This window comes from Larus michahellis, chromosome 9, assembly GCF_964199755.1.
Source record: "Larus michahellis chromosome 9, bLarMic1.1, whole genome shotgun sequence".
Lineage (NCBI taxonomy): Eukaryota > Metazoa > Chordata > Aves > Charadriiformes > Laridae > Larus > Larus michahellis.
The window spans coordinates 16,397,595-16,414,431 of NC_133904.1; the positions used below are offsets into that span (position 1 = coordinate 16,397,595).

The 16,837-nt window shown below is 38.9% G+C and overlaps 1 protein-coding gene across 6 annotated transcripts in view; it reads left to right on the forward strand.

Annotated features, from left to right (window-relative positions):
- The first annotated feature begins 428 nt into the window (after nt 1-428).
- RNF111 (ring finger protein 111) overlaps nt 429-16,837 on the forward strand; it is a 52,380-nt gene continuing 35,971 nt past the window's right edge. For 4 of the 6 annotated variants that reach the window (XM_074599798.1, XM_074599794.1, XM_074599797.1 and 1 more), the window contains exons 1-2: nt 431-674; nt 11,232-12,124. In XM_074599798.1, the coding sequence (XP_074455899.1) occupies nt 11,251-12,124 (874 nt within the window). In that variant the 5' untranslated portion in view covers nt 431-674; nt 11,232-11,250. Of the gene's footprint in view, nt 675-11,231; nt 12,125-16,837 lie in introns of all 6 variants that reach the window. The other 2 variants (XM_074599796.1, XM_074599795.1) reach the window with 1 other exon arrangement.

The following is a 16,837-nucleotide window of genomic DNA, read 5'->3' on the forward strand; positions in this document are numbered from 1 at the left end:
GACGTCACCTGCGATCCTTTTTTCCACCTTTGCTCTATGTGGGTCTCAGTTTTTCCTTTGCTCTAGCATTACCCGTAAAGCCGAAAAACTCGTTTATTTTCGTATCATTTGCATGGTCTGGCACCTTTTGCGCTTTGTCTCTGCGTTTTCTGACGCATTTGGGTGTTCCTTTGCCGACTAATCTCTTTTTCTGACCCCTGGAAATACATCATCTTTTGAGGGAGGCGTTTTTCGAAGTGGTGCCTTTCTTTCAAGCCCTTTCCCCCTGTTTGATGAATGGTTTCCGCGGCGTTTTACGCGTTTTTGCCGCTTCCACCCGTTCCCTCCATCTGCCTTTCCCCACTTCCGCCCAGCAGAGGGCGCGGCGCCGCGTGCCGGGAGGCGGGGCGCCAGCCGGCGCGGCTGCGCTTTGCGGACTGCTGTAAAGCACCGCCGAGTGTCGCGCTGCGTCTTGGGAGGGAGCGGCGGCGGCGGGGGCTGCGCAACAACAAAACGTCGCCCGCCTCACGGCGTGTCACCGGGGCCTGGGTGGCTGCGGCCAGGCCGAGGGGCAGCGGTCTCTCGGGTGGCGACGCGGGGTCCTTGCGGTGCCCGCCGGGGCCGCTTTCTCCCCTCTGGCCCTGAGCGGGGCGCCGGCGGCCCCCGCCTCTTCCCCCTCGGCCTTGCTGCCTCAGGTATGGGGGGGGCGGCGGGGGCCGTGGCGGTGCCCCGTACCCTGCGGAGCGTTATCTCCGGGCGAGGGGGTGGGGGGGAAGGCCGGGGGGTGCCCCGCCCTGCCCCGCGACGGCGGCGGCAACGGCGGCGGCAACGGCCTCTCCCGGCGGGGCGGGCCGGGCCGGGGGCGCGGGGGCAGCTCGGCGGGTGGGAACTTCACCCTCCTTTATTTATTATTATTATTCTTTTTCCCGTCGGTGCCTCGTTGACGCACAAAGCGGTATATCCTCACTGCGGGAAGCCGCAGCACTCGGTTGGGTTTTGTCTCCTTGAAAATTGGTCACAAATTTTCCCTTACGGAAACGAGTTTTATTTGTGTGTGTAATAGGGTTCGTTATAACATCGTTTGTTTTGTTTGCAAAGTTGGTATTCTGTTTCTTAACCCGTATTAAAAAAAAAAAAAATCATTGTCAGATGCTCTTTGCCTGATAAACAAGGAAGCAGCGTTCATTCAGAAATGTAGGCCAGGATCTTCAGAGGTATGAAGGTTTGTAACTCTTACTGAAACGGGCAGGTGTTAAGGATCTCTGTACTTTTTTTTTAAGTGTCTCTGTTTCCGTGATTAGGGCTGAGCCATACATTCGTGGAATTTTTATGTTGTTTGAGTAAGCTCTTCCATGGCTTGAAATGGTTTTGTGAAACCATAAGCAAGGCCTGATTGCTTTCGCTGATTAAATTATACCCTAAATTCCTGATACTCAAGTACTCCTCCAAAAGAAGATGTAATGCAGGAGGTAAGATCTTGCTGTAATAGCCCGACTTTATTTGATTTTAATGTGATTGCTTCAGCAACAAATATTTGACAAAAAAAAAAAGGTAAGAACTTACTACTCAGCATGGAGATCGAGGTTGCATTTAGCATGGTGGAATATCTATTATAAACTAATAAAGGAAAACTAGGTTTTCAGTTGGTGAAATAAGGCCTTACATTGTCTTTGTTGTAACCAGCAGAAAATTTCAGAGATAGACTAGTTCTGGATGCTTAGTAGAAATGTTTTTGAGGAAAATTAGTATTTAAAGAACTGGAATATTTTGTCACTCTTTAAAGCTTACAGTTCACGTAGCTGTAGTCCTTGCTAGCAGAGTAACTTTCCACCAATTTAAATGTTTTTACTCATCTGTTTGTTGGATAGAGGGACTACCTGAGGGGGGAAAAAAAACCACAACAAAAACAAAGCAAAAAAACAACAAACCACCAAAAAATTAGCCAAGATTATCACTGGTTAAATTTATACTCTTTTTTGATAAAATGAGCATCTGGTCACCTGTCTCATGCTGCCACCCGCAGTATAAAATGACCTATTGAATGCATAAGACAGGAAAGGCTGCGTGCACATCTTGCATTTCACTTTAGTTTAATAAAAGTGTATAAGACACCAAGCTTCCTGTTTTAAAACTCTTGAAGTCTTGCATATTTAAAAATCTGTTTTTTGATGGCTGAAGCCCTGGCATCTACAGCTGTGGTTATGTGTAGTATTGGGAGCCCGGGGTTGAACAACGGCTCGTAGTATTCATGCATATTTCATGTGTACTTTCAAAATCTGGATGGGAGCATTCTGACTTCAGAAATGTGTCTTTTATGAAGCAGTGTCTTTTGTAAAAGTGTATTAAGAATGTATCTTAATGTATCTACTTTATCTTTAAATTAGTAACTTTGTAGACCAACGTAACCAGATCAGTTGTAACAGTCTTGTCTTTCAGTGGAGGTCACCATGTTGTAATAACACTTAGCTGACAGCAGTTGCTGCCTTTTTTCCCCAAGATGAAGAATCTTTCATTTCAGTTGGTTATATTTCCTCTAATGGTGAGGATGTTCTTTTGAGAAGATACAGGTAGTACTGCCCCATCTCTAGCTGGTGAACTGTGGGGGCTTAGATGTCAGGCAGTTGAATAAATGTGGAAAAAATTGCGGGGGGGAATTGGACAGGGAATAGGATGATTTAATTCACATGTAAACAATGGGGATAGTACAGAGAGATGGATTTGCCGTAGGCAGATGTTATATAAAGATTTCCCCACAGCTTTAGTACTGTGCAACCTCCTTTAGGCCGGTTTTGTCACCAGATCTGTAGTGCTTTAGCTGGTTGCATGTCAGTGAGGTTGAGAAGAGATGTAGAAACAAGTATATTGAGTAATGTTGTATGGGTCACATGGACAACATAGGGATAGCATAATTGCTCCCAGTTGTAGTCTCTTAAATTTTGACAGTGTGACAGTGATCAGCTGCTTCCGAAGTCTACAGTGCTCTTAAAAGAAACATAAAATGTATCTGCAGCCAAAGTGTTAGTACTAGTGAACTTCCTTCAGGCTTAAGTTTAGATGAGTGTTTTTCTTGGTGGGCTGATGTCAGGCCTAACAGGCCTAACCCCTAATGGAGCAGAGGGGAAGGAAGAAAGGGAAACGTTTCTTTCACTAACCCAAAATTTTGCTAACAAGATTATTTTGCTGTTTTACATGTTTTATATAGTTTATGCTATTTGGAAAAGTAACTGCCGTGAATTAAAGGGATGTCTTCCTTGGTGTTTACCAAGTGAAATCCAAGAAGGCTGGTTCACGACTTTACTAGTAAGAGACTTCCTTCTGTCCTAATACTTGTCCACTGTCAACTAAAATGTTTGTTTTTACCCACTGTCACTTGGCTTTACTGGGTGAAGAGTGGAGAATTCTGATGCTCTGCCCTTCCCTCTTAAGCTGGTAGATCTACTTGGTTTAGTATCTGAAAAATCCCCTGCTTCTCACAGGTTTCCTGAAGAACAGCCTAAAACGGTCCTAATGTTTAATTTCATAATTCTCACTTGATAGGTTCTTATTAGCAGTTGTGGCAAAGATCATGTGTTATTTTGCTCCTCAAAGCTTTATCAAGAAGTGTTTGCAAAATGACACTGCATTAAGAACAATTACACGTACCTCAAAGGTCAAAACTACTGGGGGACTAAGACATAAATATTTTAATTATTTTTGATGGCTATGTAACTCAACTTCTCTAGCTGCCTCTGGAAGCAAAATTCCAAGTTAAGATCTTAAGCTCCAATAAAAAGTGTATTTTGTCATTCTTTTATAAAGCTACAACCCCTTATTCCCAAGTTCATTGCTGTTATGTTTGTCTTGGAGTTCACTGAAGCCAAAACATTCCCGATTGCCAAATCATAATGCTTATGTCTTAAAACCATGATTTACATAGTGTTAATGTAGCTAACTGAGTTTAAGCCTAGGACAGAGCAAAGAAATGTCTAGACTGAAGAATGTGCTTGTGAACACCGTGTTTGTCAAATTCACCTGCTTGCGTCCATTGTGCTAAGCCAAACAGATTCCTTGCCCAGCTGCGTATGCGGATGCTAGTGCTTTGCTGGTGCTTGATTGAGGCTAGGATTTCTGTGGGTGCCTTATAGTCTTGGACTGATTCATAGTGTATTGCGGGAGAACTAATTTGTTCGTAGGACTCTATGCAGAGTTGCTCTTAGCCTGCCAACTCATCTAGCTGAGGCGCTTCCAGCTGCGCATGCTCCTTGTGTTCTGTCTATTCCAGCTGGAGCCAGGCCATAGATACAGTCTTACGGAAGAGCTCATCTGTTTGTAGCTGTCCTGTGCTGGATTCTGTTAGAAGATGTGAGAGACAGGCACTTCTAATAGTCTTTCCTTAAGAATACAGTGGTGGTAAGTCTCAGAGGTGGATAACGTGGCATAACAGAGGCATTCTGTAGCTATTCTATAGGTGGCCTGATGTTTCTGTTGTGAGATAATTGCTTTACTGATCTGAATTGATTTACGCATGAGGAAACAAACCTTGGAGGTCTCAGAGCAATTTTTTTCAGAGATAAAATTAAGGAGACTTTGCTGGTCCAGAGGATTGATATTGTTGGTTACAGTACAGCTACTGTGGTCTGACTTGTCTTTGAGATGGCATCACAAAGGTTAGTAAGAGTGGTATTGAACTTGAAATAACATTGTTTCGCTTTAAGAGTAGGCTTTCCAAGCCAGTGATGGCTCCTAGAATTGGCTGCAAGGGGTGAGTAAGCCTGCCTGTATTGCTGTGGCTCATGTAACTGTAGCACCCCTCTGCAAAGCCAGACAAACTCTTCTGTCTGGGTTGGACATAACGGAGAGTCTTTGGGAGACTGTAGGCAAGAACCTGTCTCCCAAACATTATCATGCTATTAGTAACTAATGCTGTGCATGTTATTCTGAAATACTGTACCTTTCTGTAGGGCAAAAGATAAATAATCTGCTTGGAGAATTCTCAGGTAATTTTGTCATTCAGAAATTGGAGTATCTGTCGTCACTGTGCCTGCATTAAAGCAAACAAAGGAAATTGAGAGTGGCTTGTAATGGTGTTTCATATTGTCCTGTGAATACAGATGTGTTTGAGGTGACATAATATCAAAGCAAACACGATAGAGTTTCAGATTACCTTCTGATTGTTGCTATTTTGTAAAGATGCATAGATCTTTAACTATCAATTGCTTTATTTTCCAGCAAAGATTAGAAGACCAATATATAGTATGCTAAAAGTTAGTAGTTAAAACAGGCTTTAAAAGAGCACTGTTTGTCTTGTGAAGTGGTGAAAATGAAGAACAACCAAAAGCGAAGAACAGTGCAATAAAGTTTCAAAATCTGATTGTCCTTGTTTTGCTGATAGTGGAACTGAATATTGGATATTTGTGTTCTCGTTACGTACTCTGCATTATATAGGTTGTCCCTGCTTGATAGGAATGAAATCAATAGGGCATGACTGCCCCTTTTAGACTAACAAGTGGGGTTTTTTTTCGTGAGCTGCTCAGTGAGTTCTTTATTTTTATTGTAGCAGGGCATGGATAGCACTGAGATTTGATCTTCATGGGATTGTGTTGGGGGTGCAGCTTCTCAAATGGCTCCAAATCCTCTGTCAACCTCCATTGCGTCAGGGTCGTGCATGAATCAGTCTTGTTTGGCTCTCTGCCCTTGAGAAAGGGAAGTGGTAGTACTTAGGTTATCTCATTTTTGCTGAAGGTCTTGTACAAATTTTATAAGCTTTTTCATTACCCTGTTTCTTGGTGTCTTGATTCATCTGATGGAAGAGCCTTGCTGAAAGAATAAAAATGTATCTTTTTAATGAGAAAAAAGAAATGACCGTTAGTGTTGCAAAGTACGGCTGGTGCGATACTTTCATTCACTGGTCCATTCTTTCAGCTCGTGGTTAGCCATGGTTGCCAGTTCAAAAAAAGTACTGTGGTAAGAACAGAATATACAACGTAAGATTTCTTTGTGCATGCCAGATTTCAACAGTGAGGTTTTCTCCTGAAGATAACAGTACCGGTATTAGCTTGTCAGAGTAAAAATAACATTAAAAGTAAAATCTGATAAAGGCCACATATTAGGGAAGGGAAATAATTTTAAAAGTTAACCGTGAGTTCAGTGAACATATGCAAAGAAAGTAAGAGGACTGAATAAAGGAACTACAAATGCAACTGGTAAAACTTCCTTTCTGAGACAATCTTAAATATTCTTTTGCCAGATATCATTCTATATATGGGCACTTGAGCAGGGTACAGAAATGGTCTAAGATAGCACAGAATTTTTATGGAAGTGGAATTGCTGAGTTCTTTCTGAGATTATGACGACAGTGTGTTCCGGAAGCTCTTGGTAGCCTTGGGAGCTGTCATACTGGGAAGAATTTTGCCTCTAGGCTGAACCCTGCTGGATACCCAAGTTGCCTGTAGGTGTGTTTGGGGTCTGAGTGGTGGAGAGAGCATCAGACAAGGGGAAATTACTGTGTTTGTAATGAGAGAGGAGCAGGAAATTGAAGATGGGGAAAATGAGGAAATTGGCTACTAACTGCTTTGTAAATGAAGTTTTTTTTATTCACAGCTTTTCATCAAGTTAGCCAGAAGTCTAGATATTTGCTGAAGAAACTGTTTGGCTAGCTGGGTTTAGGTATATGTATTACACTAACAGAACAGAGACCAGTAATTTGGGGTTATATAGGAAGTGTGTGCTTAAGATAGGCATTTTCTGCAAAGTGGTTGGCTGGTCGTGTGTCAAACCACTGTGTAATTACTGTAGCCAAGCTTGAGAGAACTAATCAAAGTGCTTTTTTACATCTAAAAAGGGGGTTGTTTCTTGATGGTGAGCGGAGTTGACTATTTTAAAATGTAACTGAAAATACATTTTTGAAGTAATCATATATATTATATTACATGTATTCATCAACCAAGTTTACACCAAAAGTTGACTTAATGTTGCGTAATGAACCATTTCAGTGTTTTATAGTGCTGTAATGCTATCATACTTTTTGTTTGCCAGTAATGAATTCTTAGTGACAAAATACTTTGCTCCATCTTATAACTCAAAAGTGTTCTGATTTTATACATGATCCATAAACTTGTCTGCTGTAAAGATTTCAAACTTTGAGCTTGTTTTTTGACTTCGCAATCTTGAGGGACTTCCTCAGTTTGCATGAAATTTTCTTGCACTGCTGTGTGTCTTGGTGTGATTAATATCAAAGGTCTTTAATTTATGACATGAATGGATAAAAGTCATGTACGCTTCATGATTCTGAATTAAGTCTTACACTTCACAGGGGAACTTGGAGTAACTATTCATAGTTTTTAGGTAGCTGTCTTAACAGCTCTTCATTGAGTCTTTACTTAAAATGGCTTCAAAGAAGATACTACCCCATTTTTCTGCTTGAAGTCTTGATTCTATAAGTTAATAAGCAAATGTTTTGATTAGGATGGAGGAACACTAATGCTGATTGAGCTTACTTATTGCATCTTGCTGCTTTTTGAAAAAGCTTCTGAGGACTGCTTTTAATTAGAGGGAGATTTTATAGGATCTTCTAAATGTTTAATAGCAGATGATTTCATTCTAATGAATCTTAATTATTTGCATAGTATTTTTGTAGTCCCTCTTTAACTTTGTCTTCTGTGTAAAAGCTTTGGACTTGTATGCGGTATGGGTATTTCTTATGCCTAACCACTGAAAATACTTACAATGGATTGGAATCTAGTGAAATGGTAAGCTCTTATTCCAGCTTCTGTCTTTTTTGGTCAAATCTTTTGTTCAAAGGTTTGTCATAGAATTTCTAAATAGTGAAGGAATGGATGATTTGTCATTGTTGACTGCTGCCATTCATCAAAAATGTACTCACGTTTAAGCTGTTGTTTAATTTTTAATTGGAAGTCAGCAGTTCTCCCATGACTAAGCAGCCCTAACAGGCTCTGCATTGGTTAGCAAAAATGAAGAGGTCTTGGTTACTTAGTTGAGTTACTCCAGACTTTTCTATGGTTGTAAGAGTGCAAATATACAAAATGTTTGAATCTGAATTAACTGACTGCTTGTTGAAATAAAGCTAAGCAAGTAAGTAGCGTTTCAAGTGCACTAGCTTTCACTGTGTGGTGGTTTACGGGGTTTTTTTGGTCATCTTACAGTAGTTTGAGGTTTCTCAAAGTGTAAACTTCCTTGCTTTAGTTTTCTTGCAATACCTTAAATAGCTCTTTATGTATTTCAGCACAGTGGCTTCTGTGCTAAAGTCAACAGAGCTTATACAAAGATAATCACATTGAGAATGCAGAACTTTCTGGAGGGAGCACACCAATGAGTAGAACTGAGTCCTTTGTAAATCAACGCCTGATTGTGCTCACATAATGAGAAAAGGTTCAGATTTGTGTTTCTTAAGAAAACTTCAGAATTAAATAAAATTGTCTCCTTAATTTATCATGTTAAAAGATTAGAAAATTGTTGTATGTAGGCTGGACACATAGCATATGATGGTAAGTTATGACTGTGTTTGAAGACAATAAGCTCTCTGAATAAACAAATTGGGGTTTTTTTCCAAATCAAAATATTTTGTGGAGTTTCTAAAAAGACTCTTGATGAAATACAGGGTTATTGTGGGAGGGGCTGGCTTGCGTTTGGTCTGTGGAAGATTGACTAAGTGTTGCATTTCTGTAAAACACTGGTTCATAAATAACAGACCAAAATTACCGCGTTAAAGGTGACCTTGTGAGGATGAGGAAAAAGGCTAAGTACTGCTTGTTCTCTGCATGCTTATAGCAGGTTTGCGTTCTGATTATTGTCCTCATCAGAAATTGTATAAAATTGGAGTTTTGGTCTTAGTTTTTTCTAAAGAAAAATGGTGCATCTATGTGAGGGTAAGTATGTGCATTGTGGGGAGCATGTGAAAGCTCAGGAGCTGTCAGGGGCAGAGAAGGGTAGAGAGCAGAATTCCACTGCTTTAGTAGAGGCTTCTTTGTTTACTATGTAGACTTCTTAGACCCTTAATGTTTATTCCAAGTTTTTTTCAGTCCTAGATAGTGCATTCCACCAAAACTTATTGCAATAATAAAAAAAATAATGTCCAGGATGCAATAGTTTTCCAGTTACCACTTGAAAATAAGAAATATCTCCTACTGTGAATTGTGCTTTGATGAAATGAAAGAACCTGTCCTGTTGTATATCCTGACAAGAGGAGGTTTAGTCCAACTCACATGCAGTTAACTTTTGACTTACTGATGTAAAACATATCTATCTGCTGTAATTCCAGTAGACAACAGCAACGCTTTCTTAGTTATCACAGGGTATAGCCTCACCTTTAACAGTAATTGTTATAAGTGTCTGTAGGATTTCCAGTGAGAACATTCAAATCAATCTTCTCAGCTAGGGCTCTAGGATCCACAAGTTTCTTGACCTCCAGAAAGATCCAGTGTACTTATGGCTTCTGTAGATGTTAGTACTGCAGCATATATATCTTGTGCAAATTTTTTTATTCCAGATTACATCACTTAAAGAATTAGATTAGTTGCTTATGGCTATGAAGAGAACACAAGCTGCCTGGGATAACGCATCAGTTCATACCTGTTGCAAACCGAGATAAGTGATTTGTCAGGGTCTGTTGGGAACAACTGGCTCACAGCTGCCCCTGAAAGCATCACTTTGTGAAACAACCTAAGAAATCTTGATTTTACTCTGTTCTGTAGTCTCAATCTTGTATTGACTCATTCTATGATAAAATAAACAAGATCTTTAGGTATTGGCACAGGATGTAAGAATGTGTTAGGATTTTGAAGAATTTGGAGGTACAGGCAGGAGATTACGGACGTGGGCAGGCAATGCTGCTTAACCTGCCGTAGATCTTGCTGTTGCTATCTTAGACTTTTTGTGGCTTGGTGCGTATTCCAGCTATGCTGCTTAAGTAGCCTCACTTCCGCAGCAGGTATAGTTGCACAGGTTTTTTGTAAGCAGCCTTCTGGTAGTTCAGCACAACCTGCTGTAAGCCAGCTATAGCTGTTTCTGTGCTTATGTGATTAATTGGACTGGTGTTTGATCTGTTTGGGAAATTTATTTTTCAGATTGGTCAGCTCTACATTCTGGTTCAGTGCATAAACGTTTATTTTAGAAGAGCATAGGAGATGGAACCTTCAAAAAAGTGATGAGGGAGGGAGAAAAGAGGAAACACTTAACTGCTTCAGTAGTGCAAGTGTCAAGTGTCTGCTATAGCCTACTGTAGCCTTATTCATCTGAGGCACAAAAAAGCATATTAGTTACAGTAAAGAGTGCTTCAGTGGTTATCACAGTGGGAACCAAATTCTATTGTCGTTTCCTTTTGGGAATTTAAACAGAAGGCAGAGATGCCAGATGGAGCAGGTTGAAGGTGAACGTATTACTGAGGCTGGTATTGCCTGTGTCTCTCACTAGTCTTCCAGTACAAAAGCTTTTCTTGGAAATAGTCTTTGAGGCTAATGTTGCATTGTTGTGTGTTGACAGTTGAATATTTTGACAGGGAGGTGAACCTGCCTCGTACCACCTGCTAGAGGAACGAGTGATGTGATATGCTCAGTTTCTGTCACAGGATAGAGTCAAAAGTACATAGGCTGAAATTAGGTTTGTATGCTAATCTATACTATTAATGTGTGGTGGTTTTTTTTAAAGAAACTCCAGGTAATAATGGATTTCTGTTACTTTACTCCAAAATAATAGGGTTCACAATCTCTCCTGTTCTATTCCTTTTCCTGTCAGAAAAGAACCGTGAATTTGAAGTAACTTAATTTTATAGCTCAGTTGTCACCATACCATGCATTGTGGTGAAGATATTTGTTATCCATATATACAGCAATAAGGGAAGACGTAGGCCTTATTTAAGCATGCAGTTTAGTTAATGGAGGCTGGAGCTATATAGCTGAACTTAGGTAACTTCTGTAAGCGGTAGCCTGTAAAGCTCTCGGGCTTAAGCATCAGTAAAACAGACATTGCCCATACATTTTGGAGGGGACATACATTGATACTTGCTCTGTAAAAGTGATAATGTTTTCACTGACTATAAGAACTTCCCTTCAATGCAAGTTGTAAGAGTTCTGTCTTAATTCAAAATTATGTTGTCAAGCAGTACTATTCATATGATGAAACAGTTGTAGTTCAGTTACTGCTGTTTTGCTTTTCCCACAGGGTTTAGTCTTAGCAGGAAATGGCTTTTCTCTTTTCAGTTTTGCTCTTGAAAAATCTGATGTTTCTTTTTCTTGATGCGTATCTATTTTTATTTCTAGGCCTTTCTTAAAACTTTCCATGTCTAAATGGACTCCTGAATGTAATATAGTTTATACTCTAAAAGCGGATATGAAGAGTGAAGTTCCTTCTGATGCACCAAAGAGACAGGAGAGTCTGAAGGGGATCCTCTTGAACCCTGAGCCTATTGGGGCAGCCAAAAGCTTCACTGCAGAAGTTGAGATGATTGCCAGTAAAGTAGGGAATGAGTTCTCTCACTTATGTGGTGATTCTCAAAAGCAGAAGGACATGAATGGCAACCGTACAGACCAAGACAAAAGTATTGTCAGAAAAAAACGCAAGAGCCAGCAGGCTGGTCCTTCATATACTCAAAATTGTCCTGATAAAGAAAACCAAGGAATCTTAGGATTAAGACAGCATCTAGAAACACAGAGTGAGGACAACGATTCTTCTTTTAGTGACTGTATCTCTTCGCCTTCGTCTAGCCTACATTTTGGAGACTCTGACACAGTAACATCTGATGAAGAAAAAGATGCCCCTGTAAGACACCCTCAGGCAGTGTTGAATACTACGAGTAGAACTCATAGTGCAAGGTCACACAAATGGCCTCGGACTGAGGCAGACTCTGTACCTGGATTATTGATGAAAAGGCCCTGTTTTCACAACAATTCTTTGAGAAGACTTCCATATAGGAAGAGATTTGTGAAAACAAGTTCATCACAGCGGACACAGAACCAAAAAGAACGAATTTTGATGCAGAGGAAAAAGCGGGAAGTGTTGGCTCGAAGAAAATATGCTTTACTACCCAGCTCTAGCAGTTCCAGTGAGAATGATCTCAGTAGTGAATCTTCTTCCAGTTCATCTACTGAAGGGGAGGAAGATTTATTTGTGTCGCCTGGTGAAAACCACCAGAACAGTACAGCTGTTCCTTCAGGTAAAACTCAATCCCTGAAGTACTTTTTGTTAATGAGCTTTCATCATGTACAATGTGCCTTTTTCATGAGTGCTTTGGAGGAATTGTTTTTGTGTTGGGTTTTTTTTTTATATAAGTTATACTACAAATAGACTTACTGCAAGTAACGTGAACATTACACCATAAATTCTTGATGGGCAAAGTGTATTCAGAGCTTCCAGTAAAATTACAACAAATCTAGAATCTTTAACTTTAAAGTAAATGGTAAAGTTAACGGTTTCTAAACAATATACTGGAAGGCTGCTGAATCTGATTAGTCACATGATGTGGAGTTCATGCATTATTTTTTTTGGCTGTTGACTTGTGTTAAAAATTTTAGCTATTACAGTTTTGTTAACTGGTTGTGGGAATAACAGTTCTGTCTGGTTTCAGAATGTACAAATATTGCTGTACATAATTAACTGCACTTGACAACTTTAAAAAAAAAAGAGAAGAAAAAAATAAAACTGGTCATTGTGACAAGAACCTGAAATAGGATTCAGTTGAAGGTAGCTTTAGTATTGCAATAATAGGAGAGATTTCTAAGGCCTGAAGTTGTGGAAGGCAAAGTATTGTATATATATGCCAAATGTTTTACCTAGATAAACTCAACGCAGTAACCTTGCAGTTGTTTTACACAGATGTTTCTCTAGTAGGTCTTGACACAGTATTTGAGGGTATGCTTGAATGTTTGGAGTGGGATTTTTTGAGGTGGATGTTTTGGGGTGGCTTGTTTGTTGGTTTTGTTTGGGTTTTTTTTGCGGGGTGGTGAGGTTTTTTTCCATCTACCAATTTTCTCAGACTTCCTTCCATCTTAAATTTGCCAATTGAAAAGCAGATCCAAGACTGGGACCAGTAATGTTCACAGTGTTGTAGTTGTGCCTTCTGTTTATCATTTCAGCTTTTTAGAGAGCATGGTGAAGTAGATACATAGACCATGGCATTGTGTTAATTGGTGGAACCATGTTTTTTGCCTAGTGACAAATGTGGTCTACAAAGTGAAACAGTATCTCAGACTTTGCTGATCATTCTGCTAAGAAAAAAATGATTGAAAATACAAAAACAGGTTTAAAAAATAAAGTTGTGTTATGTTCATGTTAGGGCAGGATTTATGCTTGAACAGAACCAGAGTACTAAAGACTAGATTATTGCTTGTTACCCATCGTAGCAGGAAATAATTTGTGTGTTGTTATTTAATGTACTGTTTAAATACCAGAAGTAAAATTTGTAATGCAAAAATGTTACTATGCATTTCTAGGGCTGCATAAATAACTCTGAAACAAAAAGCTATTGCACAGCCTTAATTATCTTAATGTGTATTTGTGGGGACAGAAACGTAGTCTTTTAAGCCTGAAAAAGTTACATTTGACATGCATGGTCAAGCATATTGAAGGGTATGATTTATAAATATTTAAAATATGGGGATATGCATACATTCATGTTAAAAAAAAACAATTTGGGAAATGACTGTGTTAATACTTCTGTTTTCAAGTTAATAGTTTCTTCTCGCTTTCAGAGAGGATGGATTTTCATGTAACTGTGAAATGAGGTAGTACCATTAACAACTCTCTTTGCACATAGAGCACCATGCAATGGTGAAATCGGCATGGATGAGAAAATGTAGGTTATAGCTTCTTAGGTGATCATCTCTTTCTAACCACGATAAATGTATTTAAAGAGAGAATTTTCAATTATTATTTTTTTTTAGTCTACTTGAACTGTTAAAACCTACTGCCTTTTTTTAACACAAATTCAATTAATACCACTTCTGTGCTTTGAATTCCTTTGAAGTGTAGACCAAGTATTTCCATAGTGAGGCTTTCCATAGGCATTTCAAAAGAATCTTTTTGGAGAGAGTTCTCTTTAAAAATTGATATAATGATCAGTGAATATTTAAGCTCTTTGGGTAACTTCCGGTAACTCAGTGATTCAGTGTGGTGTTATTTTGATGGTAGGAAGACTTGAACTTGCAATTTGTTTCCTTTAGTTATGTGGGAAAGTAAATGCATTGTCCAATGGCTTAATTTTTATACTACTTGAAAAAGCACACTTAACTTATGAAATTGTTTATTCTCATGTCATGAATGAAAAATCTATTAGCTCTGCACCAATGTAATTTTAGATTGAAATACTGCCATCAGTTGTAACCGAAATAAGGTATGCTTTAAAGAATGTGTATCATGGTGGCTGTACTTCAGGGCTAACTATTGCAGTGAGCTGAGAAGTAATTCTAGCTTACAGTATGTGAATACTATGGGGTTTTTTCCAGTGGAAATATGTAGTATGGGGAAGTTTTTGAACATTTTATTTACATTGCAGAGAAAATGGGAAGTTGAGCAGACTTCCTGCATAAAAGTGTCCTATTTTTTGTAAGATAAAAGTGTGATTAACACTTTCTGGAGCTTTCTGCTGTTATATAAGGCATTTCTAGTTGTTGAGTTAATTGGGACAGAAATGGGGCCAGCTGGAAAAATAGCTATGCAGCTTCTCTGTATAGTGAGCAAGCATGATAGTGCTTCTATATGAGGAAAGGGTTGTAGTGCTAGTAATGCTACACTAGCCTCTTAATGTTGGGGAAGAATTTTTTTGCTCTAGATTGGCATGTGAAGCTTACGTATACATCTGCTGAAAATATGGAATATACTGAAGGGCTAAGAATATGTGGCTTGCAGCATATATGTAAAAGTCCTGGAGGACAGACTTAAGAATGGCGGAGAATAATAATAATCAGAAAAGAAAATACAACTTAAAAAGACATGGTAATTTTTTTTTTTTAATAAGCAGGCATCAAAGTGGCAGGATTAGTCAAGTAGCCTACTTGATAGCAATTTGTATTAGGGGTATGTCACAAAATATTTCTTTGCTTTGAATATTGATGTTTATCTAAAGATACAGTGCATTTAAAGAACCAGTAAATTTAATTAGTGTATACTGTTCTGGGAAATGTTTCTTTCTGATTATTGGGAGAAATTAAAGTAACAGAACTCTTTAACCAATTAAGTGTTTAGTAGATTAGTTCTTCTAGTTAATAAAACTAACTTGGCTATTTTTGGAAGATTATATGAATGGAGATGTTTGTGGGTGTTCTGTTTGGTCTTTGCTAACAAAACCTTTTACAAAACCTTTACAAAAAAACTCCAAACAACACTATATAGGGTTTTTCCTCCTTTTCCTTTTCTATTGGGGCTTCAGATGTTCCTCTGGTGGAACTTTGTGCTTTGGGAATGGGAGAGTATTGGACAAGTACACACTCCTGACACCTGGGAATAGATTATATTGTTTTACCAACTGTTTGCCATAAAAGGCATTTGTTCTCAGTTAAATCTGGGATGACCAGATGAAGCTCAGTTAGTAAACAGAGGAGAGATGGGGGCATAAGGACAATGTAAAAACAACTATGTGTAGTTTAACGATGCAGTTACTGTTGGAGGTGCAAGTGCTTTCAGGGGTATATATTCTAATCTGAATGTTGATCAGTTGGCTTTAATGAAATATTAAGCTTACAGTTAAAATAACTGCAAGCAGCAACATTTTTGCTGTGAAATGCAAATTTTGATTCTGTGTTTTGTTTAGGTAGCTCTGAAACTTTATCTAACCCTCAGAGGACCTGTATACACACACCTATAGAGATAATCCTCTTTTGACTTCCCTTGTCAAAGGTGGTAAAATTTCAGCTTTTACTGTAATTGGATCTCTGTAATGTTGTAATGCAAATTTTCTGATTTTCAGCTTGGATTCAGTTTTCAGTATTTGATTTTCAGCTTGGATTTAAAGGGCTGGGAGTGCCATTTGGAGACAACCAAGCTGTGGAGGGTAATCTAGCAAAAGCTAAAATCAGAACAAGTTTTTAGCCTCACATACTCTGATTAGGCAGTAAAGCTGAACCCTGGGAAATGTGAAAGTGTTGTTATTAAAAAACGCTAGGTAGAATTTTGCATTGTCATAAATTGTTCAACTAGTAGCACTTAAAATCCCTTCAGGGTCTGACCTTACTTTATATTTTTCAGCAGCTAGCGCTAGACAGGCTTTGCCTCTTTCCTTAGAATATAATGCTGATGAGAAGCTGCTCTAGTTTTTGTTTAAAACTGCTTAGAACGATAAGACAGAGTTTATTCACTACTGTCCTCTCGATTCCTCTAACATATTTGTTCTCTGTCTCACAAAAATGTTGAATATAAATATCTGATATTTTAAAATCCAGAAGATGGTGAAAATGTTAAACATATGCCATTTCATGTTCAGATTATTTTAACAGGTTCAAGATAAACATGTATTAAGTGGAAATAAGCTGCCTGTTGTTTTTAGAGTTCATTATTTTTCAGTTACTTAATCCCTCCCAAAACTACAGCATGCACTCCTTTTCTCACAGTAACGATGCAGCTCATAATTCAGAGCTTTTATCTCAATGCCCCTTACTAGAAAGGGGTTGGGGAAAAACTGGGAACTGGCGAGGAAAGAAGCACCTGGCTTTGTGAGCAGTCCACATTAACCATCGTTGCTATATCTATCTGCTGTGAATTGGAGCTTTAAATAGCAACAGTAATAAAAGTTAGCATGGAATTCACTTCAGTACTTCCCTGTAGCTGTTGCAGCTTTCTGTGCTGAAAAGATGCTATTTCTCGAATTGGCTTGCTGTAGCATCGCTGATAGGACTAAGATTTATGTGCTTGGTTAAGAAGTCAGTAGCGTTTTGGA